Below are 12,746 nucleotides of genomic sequence, written 5' to 3'. Positions count from 1 at the left end.
GTGGTTATAATTACTGGGGCAGGGAGGAGCCGACGAGGGGCTTAGTGCAGGCGCCGCTGCAAAATGCAATATTATTGAGACAGGATTAAAGTGGTAGTAATAACATGAGGGGCCGTCACAACAGAATACACACTGACCTGAGACTTGCATGTAGAGGAGGGAAGACAGGGTGACTCACTTTGCAGCGTATCCGCTTTAGTGACGACTTGTGTGCTGCTTGCTGCTCCTCCAGTGTGTATGATCCCCTGGGTGCTATCAGTGAATGTAACCACCACTCCGGGCTAACCCGTAGATTGACAATCTTGCCGGTTGCATAAATCATTGGGAGAGGCGCGCTCTCAACAGCAGCACAAGCTGAGTGTAGTCCGTAGTTGGTTCTGGCCACCAGTCTCAGTAAATACATCGTCAATGGAAGGCTGCAGGCCAAAGCCTTAGTTCAAGCTAGTCAGATTAGTGCCAATCAGTTTCCCCAGATACTTAGCATCATGCCGCCCGTGGCGGTTTTGGTCTTTCCCGCTCGAGGCCGCGCTGAAAAGGGCGGAGGGAGGGGGCGTTTGTCATGATTTCTCATGTGAGAGCTGGGGCGGGGCGCATCTCCAATTTCCTTATGCCGGGTTTCAGCCTCCCCTGTCCGATGCCCTCATGTCCTCCTCACGTGTGAGGAGCATCAAACAGCAGACGCTTTCCTCCACCTGTTCCCGGGTTTTACAGGACGACTTCGACGGGACTGAAGAGAGTGGCTCCTTCTGGTTGTCATTTGATCTGCAGAGCGGAAAACTTCGGAAGTGCCGATAATTAGCATTTGAGCTGCCGGGCCCGCCAGTAACACAGACTCTGCCATTGATTGGCTGTGAGCCCCAGAGTGCTCCCAGATTGTTTATTATTTGTGATTTAATGTCTACTTGTCCATCGGACAAAATAGACAGTAAATCATCTTGCCCGTCATAAAAATCAACATGGTTCGGGCGTCGGGCGATATGATTCCCCCACCCCTGATAGCACTATTGATTAAGCGCATTACTGGGGAGAAAAGCAATGTCCAGAAAGAGCTCGGGGCACGTCTCGGAAGCGCGCGCACACCAAGATGAATATTTGGGATACGGAGAGACGTCCGGCTCCGACCCTCGGCTCTGACCCCCGTTTATTCCGTGAGATGTTTGCTTTCCAGATGCCTTTTTCTCCGGCTTCTCCTGCGTGCTCTCCCTCCGTTCCTCCTCTCGTCTTCGTCCCTCCGCGCCACTAATCTCAGACAGCAGTCAGGCCCTTCAGTTTATGGTTGCGTTCATTTCATCATATTGTGGCAGGCGTGACGGAAAGTGTCACTGAACTACGTTTTACAGCAACTATCCGCATTTAAAATATACCCCTTTTGCTAATAACATGCTTGTTGCCTTTCAGTTTAGAACTCGGCAGCAACTTGCAAAGGGTGTGGATAGTGAGTACAGCCTACTCTCCATGCACATTCCCACAAATTCCGTATACCAGCAAATTTCTATTAACTTGCAAAGGGTGTGGATAGTGAGTACAGCCTACTCTCCATGCACATTCCCACAACTTCCGTATTTCTCACCCACTACAGTCTTTAAACCTAGCCTAATCAGGGATTGAAAGGAGGTACTGCCAGCTGGACACAGCCAACGGGAGCTACTATACACAAAATAAAAATGTATTTTACCTTTAACAAATATTCTCTAGGCTTCGCATCTTCTATGCATTTACAAGCTTCAATTATTCCCCGTTATCAGGCTAAGACCCCCAGTACTCTGTTTCATTGCAGCAGTAATGGTAAAATCCCACTTCCTGATGGACCACCATCAGTGCTTAATTTGTAAAAGATTGAGTGCCGGTGCCCAAAGGTCTGCTCGGAAGCCCGCAGCCGGTGCTGCTTTAAACAGCTGTTTGCACACTTTGTCTGGACTCCTGAGCACTCTGTTTACTGGCAGTGCACCACCCAAAATCAGGTTCACCTGTAGCAAAGTGCCTGTCTCTGAAGTGCTTGAGGTTTGCAGGCCTGCAGTGTGCGCTGCACTGTGCAGCAGGAAGCAAGCCAGGCTCAAAGCTTTGAAGACTTCTAAGAGCATTATGGCGTCATCCAACCACATGCAGCCAGTGCTTATTTTGTAAAAGAATCAGTGCGGGCTCCCAAAGCTCTGCTCGGATGTCTGTGGCCTGCGCTATTAAATGTGGTACACCAATCACCAAGGCTTCGTAGTGTTAAATCCAGCTCATGCCTCTCTAATCCACCACGTGGCACTCCCGCCCCCTGTATCTTAGTCAGTATTTGTAAAGTGCAACTCTTGCAGGTTCCTGCTTTATCCCTTTGCAATGTTTTTCTTTCTTTCTTTCTCTTCCTCATTCCTTCCTTTTTGTGTATTTTCCCCTCTCTTGCTCTCAGTAAATGTCTGATGCAAGAAAATAAGTGCCGGTCTGCAAAAATGAGAGCCTGTGGGCCCCACCGTCAACCACTGGTTCAAATTAAGCATTGCATGCAGCAGAAACATAAATGACAAAATACATAAATGGTGCCCTGCAACCAGTAATTGAACGGCTTCTCCCCAGAACCGCAGAAGTGAATCGACTTCAATGGGGAACACCCACTCCTTAGCTCCAAGCAGTCAGTTTAACTTTAAAAGGAACCTGGTTAGACAAATACCAACATCTTTTAAAGAATCTCATCATTCATGAAGAGGGGCAAGAGATTAAGCTATTGCCATTGTAAATAACAATGCCATTTATTTATGTTTACAAAAAACATAAATAAAAATAATGTCAAGAGCAATGCCAATAGCTCTAACTTTAACAAAGGCAAAACCATTGCATTGTAAATGCTTGTTGTTTATTCCAGCGTAGAGTGTGTTTCCGTAGTCGAGTTTGCTGGTGATCAGGGCATGAGTGGCTGTCTTTCTGCGTTCAAGGGGGATCCATTTGAAGGTCTTACGTAGGAGGCAGAGGGTGTGGAAGCAGGAGGACTAGACTCAGTTGATCTGGCGGTCCTTTTTGAGTTAGGAGCCCTGGATGATTCCCAGGTTGCGTGCGTGGTCCGTGGGAATGGGTGGGTTTCCGAGGGCGGGGGCCACCAGGTGTCGTTCCAGGCGTCGGGGTTTGGGCCCATGATGAGTGCTTCAGTCTTGTTGGTGTTTAGTTGTAGGCAACTGTTTTTCATCCATTTGGCGACGGCTTCAATGCCTTCTCGAAAGTTGTGTCTGGCTGTGTTGGGTTCATTGAATAGGGAGAGGATGAGTTGGGTGTCGTCTGCGTATGACACAATGTTGAGTCCGTAGATTTTGGCGTAGCCATGTATACGTTGAAGAGCGTCGGGCTGACTGAGGACCCCTGAGGGACTGCGCAGGTGGTTAGTGTGGGGTCCGAGAGGAAGGAAGGGGGGGGGGGGGGGGAGGAGTCTGACCCGCTGCATTCTGCCGGAGAAGAAGGAGCTGATCCAGTCGAGGGCCCTGTCCCGGATCTGTGCCTCGTAAAGTCTGCATATTAGGGTGCGATGGGAGACTGTGTTGAACGCTGCTGAGAGGTCGAGGAGGAGGAGTGCTACTGTTTCTCCTTTGTCCAGTAGGGTGAGGATGTCTTCTGTTGTGGCGAGGAGGGTGGTTTACATACTGTGGTTTTTCCTGAAGCCGGGTTGGGAGGAGTCAAGGATGTGGTGCTCTTCGATGAATGTGGCGAGATGGCTGTTGATAGCTTTCTCCAGGACTTTTGCAGGGAACGGGAGCAGGGAGATGGGTTTGTATTTTTTTTAAGGTCGGTGGGGTCAGCCGAGGGTTTCTTTTCGGGGGGGGGGGGGGGGGGTGTTTACCTCAGCGTGTTTTCAGTCGTCGGGGAACGAGGTGGTCGCCAGGGAGCGGTTGATGGCGTGTCGGAGCATGGGTGTGATGGTGTCGTCTGTACAAACAAACATTGCCAAAGTTTTAAAAATGTTAACACAACTCAATTTAAGAAGGTTTCATAAATTACAGTTATCTGTTAAAGTCTTAGGTTTCCTACCTTATTTCATTTTATAACACAGGTGTCAAGCATGCAGTACATGAATTTAGTTTTCATGTAATAAGTGCTGCATTTGGATACCGACTAGATAGAGGAAGGTGATGTTTCCTTTTTTTCCATTTAAAGGCATAAACCCGGAATTAGCGCGCATTTCAGAAGTGCAGCATTCCTCCAACTCTCACTATTAAAATTCTTCAAGTAATCTAGTGTTCTATCCATTGTTCAAACTGGGAGGCCAAGTGTGATAAGCTAAATGTATGCTACTGGACTTGTAGTATAAACAGTATACTAAATGTGAACTGTGGGTAGGCCAGAAGCAGCCTAGTTTATGTTCTCAGGAAGCTGCTGAAAAGTGTAGGTATATTTTTGCAAATTGACATCCCACCTAGGCTATGAGCAAAAGCCCATTGTGTCATGTCTGGATTATAAAGTCTCAGTACGATAACATATGCTGAGAGTCTCCATTCAGTAAGCATGCATAATGTAGTTTATGCTACACAATTGACCTCCTGGCACAAATATATGCACACGCCGCTACAGCGAGATGGAAGGCCTTTGTAAATTATTGGGCAAAAACCTAGATTTTGCAGCTTTATCTGAATCGTAGTAGTGTTGGGCAAAAAGAGCTCCTGAGGAGGGTTCACAAACCATAGAGCTTTCTTCTAGTTAGAAAAAAGGTGCAGGAGGGAGTGACTATGTAGACTAGACGGGCTGCACTGAAAAGCAATTACTGAATTTGGAAGGGGCAAGTCATCAATGGTGGCAGGCTTTGTGGACAATGGAAGTATTCTTGAATCCGACTGATTTGGAGACTAAGAACCAATGCTGATATGAGACAGATGGACTCTGTTCAGCTTCATTTAATTTCATTTTTTTCTTTTACTTACTTATGAGACAGGCTGCTTGCAGAACATTCTGATCTTTTTGGAGAAACTTAGATTAAACAACAGAAAGACATGAATAGAGGCTGATATCCGGGACACAAAGGGTAGTTAAAGATATAGTAAAGCTTGAGACTAATTAGCACCTCTACACTGGTAGACTCAAAGGCACAATGGTCTTTTTCTTCCATTACCCGATAAGTATACACACTAACATAGATATGAGCTTGAACTGCTGCATACTGAAGAAAAGTAAATATACTATCTCCGTGTTCATAAAGAGCACTTTCAGGAACATCATTACCTTCCAAGTGTCTTCATTTTCACAGGTGACCGTAATATCCTCTGTTTGAAATTCCTGTAGGTCGGCTACCAGTTCCCCGCTTTCTTTTTCATTCGTTTCAATAGGTAAAACTAGCATGTCAGGCTGATCCATGTTCACTGGGGTTGCACTTCTTCCCATTTCCTCCATTTCTGCTTCTCCAACAACCTGGACCACCAGAGTTTCATTGAACTCTTCATCAGCTTTATTTTCTAATGAATCACTTGAATCTGTTTTGGGTGCTGGTGGATTTACTGCAGCTGATATCAATGCACACCCCTTCCCTGATAGTTCATCATCTGAATTTATTTCACTTACACTCCGGCTGTCCATGGACTGTACACTAAAGGAGTCTATTCTTTCAAAGGCATCAGATGAGCAGCCACTCTCTGTAAGCTTCGGAAAGTCATCCAAATTACTATATTCAGTACAGGCAGATGCAGATAAAAGTTGAAAGGAAGTCTGCATTAGGTGCATACTTGATTTTGAGTCTGTTGCCTCTTGTCTTGAACTTGCTGAGCTCTCACTAATTACACTGTCATGGTCCAACACCTCGATGTCACTGGTTGTGGATGTTCCTGAGGAGAACGTGCTAATTGGGGGTGAAGGGGTGTTACTTTGCCTATCTTCAGTTTTTGGCTCTTTCACAACCAGAACACGGTCTTTTGTCTCAGAAGGAACGGATGCAGACGGCCTTTTAAGTGCACTTGCCAGGTCATCATGTCCTGGGCTATATTCCACATGAACATCTGTTTTTAATACTTCGGCACTTTGGGATGACAGGGGAACATCATTTACATTTTCGTTGTGCTGATCATCAGGTTTAAACAAATCATGATTTGGTTCAAAATTTTCATAAGGTTCATCAGAAGTTATTATATGAGGTTGCACAGTTACAGAGGGCACTTTCTCTTTCAGAGTCTCTGTACTGATCATTTCAGGCTGGTTAATGGCTTCGGGTTCCTGTAACGTGTTTGTAACATCTTCCTTTGGTCGCTGGGATTTACTTGGGGGTTTAGAAACCACTGAACTACTTTCAATTGTCTGAGCATCCACTTGTGTTAGAAAGGCACTGAAGAAATTTTCTGATTCATCCACCACGGTTCTACGGACAGGCTTGGTGATAGCTGTAGTGGAGGATACCATCTGCGTCTCAGAATCTTCATTCGAATGAGTTCCCCAATTAGAAACATCCCATGTCCCAATCGAAAGACTACTTCCTAAAGAAAACAAAAAACACGTGATGAAGAACAAAACACAAATTATTTTTCAATAAAAATTGTCAAATTATAGAATCTCAATGGCAGCACCATGGAAGAGCAAGCCATTGTTATGCACCCTTCTTTTGGAATGCCTGCCACATTATGAACTGATAAACACTGTCCATACACAGGAACATTTCAGATAAATCAGACACCAGAATTTCTCTTTATGCAATGTTCTGTTTTGAACAGTTTCAGTGAACATAGTAGTTTGTTCCAATGCAGGCTTCAGAAATCATAATAACAACTAAAGCAGGGCCAGCATGATTCCTTTCTCAAGGCAGAGCATGATAGATGTGGTCATCTTTAGTAACCTGGATACAAATTGCCCACCATTCACCCTAATAGAACTATATTAATGGGCATGTCAATGTGAGAAACAATCAAATAGTTTGGCATTTCATTGATATCGAATTTCTGTTTGTTCAAGAAGCACTAAATATCACAGCCATTTCAAAGGCAAGTTTTCTTCTTTTTGTGTCTAAAACTTTATTTTGTTCATCTTCGTAATCGAAAAACAAATAGAGAACAATGGCAAAAAACAAATGAAAGAATATAACACTGGTACTGTAATGAAATTATAAAAGTTCACAGGAGTGAGTCATACATAAGGCCCTATGTAACAGTCGGCCAAGAATTCCATGCACAGTTCTAGTCCTGTGGGAAGGCAAGGAGACAATCAGCCAGGAGGTATCAGTAAACTATAATAACCTGTCACAATAATTTCAGGTACAGCTGCAAAGTATGAAATGTTCCCACAGAGTCCTCCAGAATCATCATATTTATCAATTGGGCAGCATCTTTCAGCTGGTGCAGCAGATATGTGGGCAAATGCCACTGGGGGTCTGGAGGCAGGGATGAGCTGCTCGACAAAATCAAGCTGCACATTACAATACAGTAAGCCAGCGAGTCAATGTTTAATTTGTGGTGCTCTTCTTCCACTACATCTGCAAGCCACCAATCATTTTGCTAATAAGATGGTTAAGGCCACACATTTTCTATGCAGTACTGCTATATCCTCAATATATCCTAGAAGGGCTATCAAGGGGTCTGGTCAGACTTCTTCTATTATAGCAGACAATACAGTGGTGACCTCCCTCCAATACGAATACACAATAGTGCAGAACCCAGTCAGATGGAGGAACCCTTGCACAAAAACACATTTCCTGCGTGGTTGATGGGAACGCCAAGAGTTTGAACATTGAAGAGTAATCATTTCAATTACTTAGGCTGTTCTCTAAACAGAATTTACTGAGTTGGTTAGCACGATCACAAAATAAAGTGGTAAGAAGTATACTTAGAAAATACATCTGAAAACACATTTTGGGACTTTACACAAGCCAGAGTTCAATCCAAACATTAAACACAATTATACAAGTAATCCTCAATATTTCAAAGCATTTTAAAAAGCAAAAAACATACTTTTACATGGCCACTTGCAGATGTTGTGCCAGAAAAAACACAGACTGCACTGGGGAAGTCAGACAGATTCTTATTCACATAAATGTGATCCTATAATGTCAGCCAGTCATGGGCATTGATGCCTCCTTATGACGGGAATATGCACATTTTGTGTTGCAATCCTTAAAACTTCAATGTGTTAGAAAAGGAACACCAGTCTCAATGTTTTTTATATTTTCAACAATATCTAAATGGGCAAAAATTACTTGCCTGTGATATGGAAATACAAGAATTGAACAGTCTGTTTTATGCTGCTTACCATACTTCAAATACTCCTCTTATATCCCTGATTGAACAAAACCAAAACAATGTAGCGCCCCAGTGATAAAAGAGTGTCTATATTCAGAATGGTTCTGTAGAAGGGCACGTAGTTCATAAATCTTTCAAAAATAACTAAAAACTGCAAATATGGTTTACAAGGATTTGACAATCTAGTCAATATGTTGCAATTCCAAAACAAAACTGAACAAAGTGAGAATTGTAGTTATAAGGAGGTGGGGGATTCACACTGTACCCAGTCAACTAACGTCAGTCACGCAGAATAGTCATCAGATTTCTCTGCACATCTTTCTCTATGATCAGATGGTTCATTTGTTATTTGAGTGCATCACGTTAAAGAACGGACCTTAAATAATACAAGTATCGTGCAGTTCCTTCCAATCCGTAGAACTGTGCAATGTTCGGACAACATAAACTAAGGGCCTGGTGTCAGGATTGATTCCGGATACCACTGCAGGATATGTTGGCCTATAGACCAGCTAGCTCACAGTGCCACCGTAAGCCCCTCTAACCTACCAAGGAGCGAGGGGGGTTCTGGCAACCACTGAACATGACAGCCCTGACCTCTCAGGGATTGTGGAAACAGTACATTACCTTCACTCAGTCACTGGTGCTTACTTATTCTCAGAGAAATATACAGAGAATACACAGTGGAACGTTTTTAATAATATTTATTGAACCAACGTTATTCTTGAATAAAATAAGTGTGCTGCAATGATTAGTAGACAGAAGCAGATAAGCGTCATTGCAAGCACCAACAGCGTAAATAGTAGCTATAGTTCTACCATGGTGCTAAACAATTGTATATATGCAGGCATATAAACAAAGCAGTAATCTAACGTACTCCTACTATGCGAAACGTGTGTATAGGTGTAAAGCAAAGAATACCCCCAAGGCACGATCCAACCCCATTACCTGATGGGATAGAGGGAAGGACCCCGTCTTGCTCACTAATTGGACACCCCGCCCGAGATGTCAGACCGCTGCATGGTGATTTCTCAGCATGCAAGGACCTTCGGTGTCAGCTGGAGTACATCCTCTACTAATCTACCCGGATGCTCATCTTTTATAATAGAAAGAAGCCTTGCGATGTACGCACAACATTAGTGATGTTGTGGATTTTTAGATAGCCCTGTCCCCCTGTGGATGAAGATAGTGATGACATTTGTCCCTAGTAATGGATGAGACCTTGTACATGATGTTCAGGGCGTTGAGATGATGTTGTAGGCTAGATGCAAGATAGGTTTAGTTTCAGAGAAACAAAGCCAACATTGTCGTGCATGCAAATGGTCACAGCTTGGAAACATTATTTGTGAGGACAATGTAAGAAATAAGCTGTTTCGCTAAATGGGCCTAACCCAGGAATATAATACCCACTGCTCATACTAAGGGTCTATATCTAAAAAGCCAACTAAAAAGCAGCAGATTGTTTTAAAAATGATAAACAACTACTCTTTAAAAGCATCTAAAAGCAGGGTTCCCAATAAAATATGTAAAAGTCGTATAAGTCTATATATTATTTGAGATCCCAAGCACTCAGAAAGCCATGGTGCATAGAAAAAGAAAAAGCTGTTTTGGTACATTTTGTTTAAAAAGAGACCAAATTGTTCCCACGTGGAAAAAGGCCAATTATTTGTGTGTTTAGAGTGGTAGACGCAACATTGTTGTTGCCCACATCAAAAGACGTTCCCAGAGGCGAACCTTGTAGCATGTTTATGGAGCAAAGTTAAATTCATATTGTTACCACAGCAGCAGCTCCTGGAGGCGTTGAGGCCCACAAGTTGCCGCAGAGCCGTTGTTCACATCCTTAGGAGCTGAAGCATCCCATGGTGGCTTTAAGAATGCATTCATCATCAATCAAATATGCTGGGGACAGCAATATGCATGGACCTTTAAGGGGTCCATCAGTACTTCAATGTCCAGTGGCGCAACCAATTCTGATCCGAGACATATATCCAGGACGCATTTGTGGCTGCAAAGCAGGCAGTGGAAAACAGGTTGTATGCAGTCAAGCCAGTCCGACCTGAACAAGAACCAGTGCTCATTCAGTTCTTGAGGCAGAGGTGTGCTGAAGCCGTGTATCATGCGTTCACGGCAACACAGCACTAACAGAGCCGTCTCCTTTCCGAGTTGAACTGGGACGTCCATTGCGGAGCAGATAGACTAAAATCTGTATTCCCGCCACAAGTAGCAGGACCAGTAAGTAGGAGGCCTCCAAACACGCTTCCCAAAACGGAGTGAAAGATGGCACGACTCCGAATATCGTCTGAAAGGTGCTAACCAAACCAGAACCGATACATTTAAAAACGTGCACTATTCCTTTCATATTAGACATGTTAAAGATACAATGGACCATCTCCCCAAAATGCAGAGGGAAGTTAGTGTGGAGTAAGGTCTCTATCTCAGACGAAGACCTTGCAACCTGGAGATCAAATTCCACTCTGGCTGAAGTTAAGACCACACCCTTCTGTAAAAGATTGGCTTGCAGTTTGTTCAGGGAGTCACATTTTAAGTTGGAAACATTTATCGAAGGCCATACCGCTGCCTCTCTAACTGTGCAGGCAGGTGGAAACAGTCCTTGTGTACAACAAGTGACTATAGAATAAACTGTCACTAGATAAGCGATGCCCGGGTCTCTTCCACAGCCATCTTGATCTTTCCACATTAAATAGCTCCCATTCGAGAGCAGCCTGAACACAGGATAAATCACAGCAGCTGGGGAACCTCTTCAGATAACAAGACAAGTTTGCCATTGAAGCAATGCATGTTCCATGAGAGAAATGTCCTAGCAAACCAAGGAACCACTTAGTCTTCACAGTCGGAGCCACTAAGAAAACCTTTTGTGTCCCCATTCCTGTATCTATACCTGAACGGTAATTCCCAATACTCATGCACATATACTTCCCCTTGCACTTGATATCTGCCTACCTGTTGGTATTGGAGACAATATTGGTATTGGAAGGTTGTGACCAGTAGGGTGATGTAACCATGGATTATCCGTGTCTCCGCCATGGTGAAAGCTAATTGGTCTAATTTTTCAATGTGCAACATGGTATATTTCACATCTCTACACGCCATTGTCATCCATTTTTTGTTAGATCTTATGCTGAAAACAGATTTGTACTGTTGATGTAACGCCATGACACGTAGTCAGAACATAAAGTTTGTAACGTCCAGCTCAATATTACTATTGACCGTAATTGTGACGGTCCATGTTGTAATATAGACGTATTTTGCTCCATTATGTCAATTGTGGAAGACACTTTGTTGCCCAGTGAATGTATTCTGGATGATAAAGTGGTCATACTGCTGTCAACCACAGCCAAAGCCTTTTCGAAATGAACCCTATAAATCCCAAGCAATCTCTCAGCAGTTTCCTGTTGAGAAATCTTCCACGGCTCATTGTATATTCCGTACAAAAGGCGTTTTCGACATGGGTTCTGGGGACCTAGTAAAAAATCCCTCAGATCTATGTCATCAGAAAGGAGGGACACGTGTTGTTTCCCCTGGGAGAGTGTTGATGTCTTCAGCCAATCTAGGCATAACGTCCCAACACCATATGACGTGACCACCCGAGTGTTCTGTCTGTACACATCTTTGATCAAGCCTATTGATCCGAAACCCTTTGATGTTACCCAGGATTCTAGATTTACACCAATTTATGTCCTCAGGCCAAAACAATTGGGATCCGATGAATTGAAAGAACCATTCCATATAATGGTGTCTAGTGTATCCTCACTAAAGTGTGTAAAGTGCTGCCAATTCTTGAAACGTGAAAATGCGGGAATACGAGTAGCATTCAAATCTTTTGTTCTCGCTATACCTAGACATGAAGTTTGTTGCACTGTCTAGTTCAGGAAAATCATTTGATGTGGTATGAGACATGCTCTAAATAAGGCCTCTGTCCCTTGAACCTGCCAATTTTTTTATCCCCCAGATAGATTTTGTGTCTATTGTGTATTTTCAAAAGTCAAAACCCTGTATAGACAGTTAGGAAATAAATACGAGTAGCATTCAAATCTTTTGTTCTCGCTATACCTAGACATGAAGTTTGTTGCACTGTCTAGTTCAGGAAAATCATTTGATGTGGTATGAGACATGCTCTAAATAAGGCCTCTGTCCCTTGAACCTGCCAATTTTTTTATCCCCCAGATAGATTTTGTGTCTATTGTGTATTTTCAAAAGTCAAAACCCTGTATAGACAGTTAGGAAATAAATTTTCAGAGTATATCAGCTTGGTCTTTTTATTAGCATATTTTTCTTTGCAGGTGTAGGTGAGAGCCTTAGTCGTACGAGACTGGGTCTGATGTTTCAAAACCTGCAAAATAAGCAAACTTTAGTGAAAAAGTCTTTGAATTACCTTTAGGCGGTGTTGGGCAGTGCTCCCATTGGTTGTCGTTTTAAAAAGAATGCGTGGGATACTGGCTTTATGTAAAAAATGGTGACCATAATGCTGGTAACAGAACATGCCTCCAAAATTTCTTGTACAATCATATAATTCCTAATTTGAAAAGCAAATTATGCACAGCTTCAATGCCCCAATCA

The 12,746-nt window shown here is 43.3% G+C and overlaps 1 protein-coding gene across 1 annotated transcript in view; it reads right to left on the bottom strand.

The window, feature by feature from the left end:
* Positions 1-12,746, bottom strand: part of TMF1 (TATA element modulatory factor 1) — a 311,640-nt gene that overhangs the window by 279,699 nt on the left and 19,195 nt on the right. The window contains exon 2 of the mRNA XM_086939038.1: positions 5,182-6,419. Coding sequence (XP_086795164.1) covers positions 5,182-6,419 — 1,238 coding nt within the window. The remainder of the gene's footprint in view (positions 1-5,181; positions 6,420-12,746) is intronic.

Source organism: Lissotriton vulgaris, chromosome 9 (assembly GCF_964263255.1).
Source record: "Lissotriton vulgaris chromosome 9, aLisVul1.2, whole genome shotgun sequence".
Taxonomy (NCBI): Eukaryota; Metazoa; Chordata; class Amphibia; order Caudata; family Salamandridae; genus Lissotriton; species Lissotriton vulgaris.
Note: the sequence above shows the minus strand (reverse complement) of the source record. Positions and strands in the feature narration are given on the sequence as shown.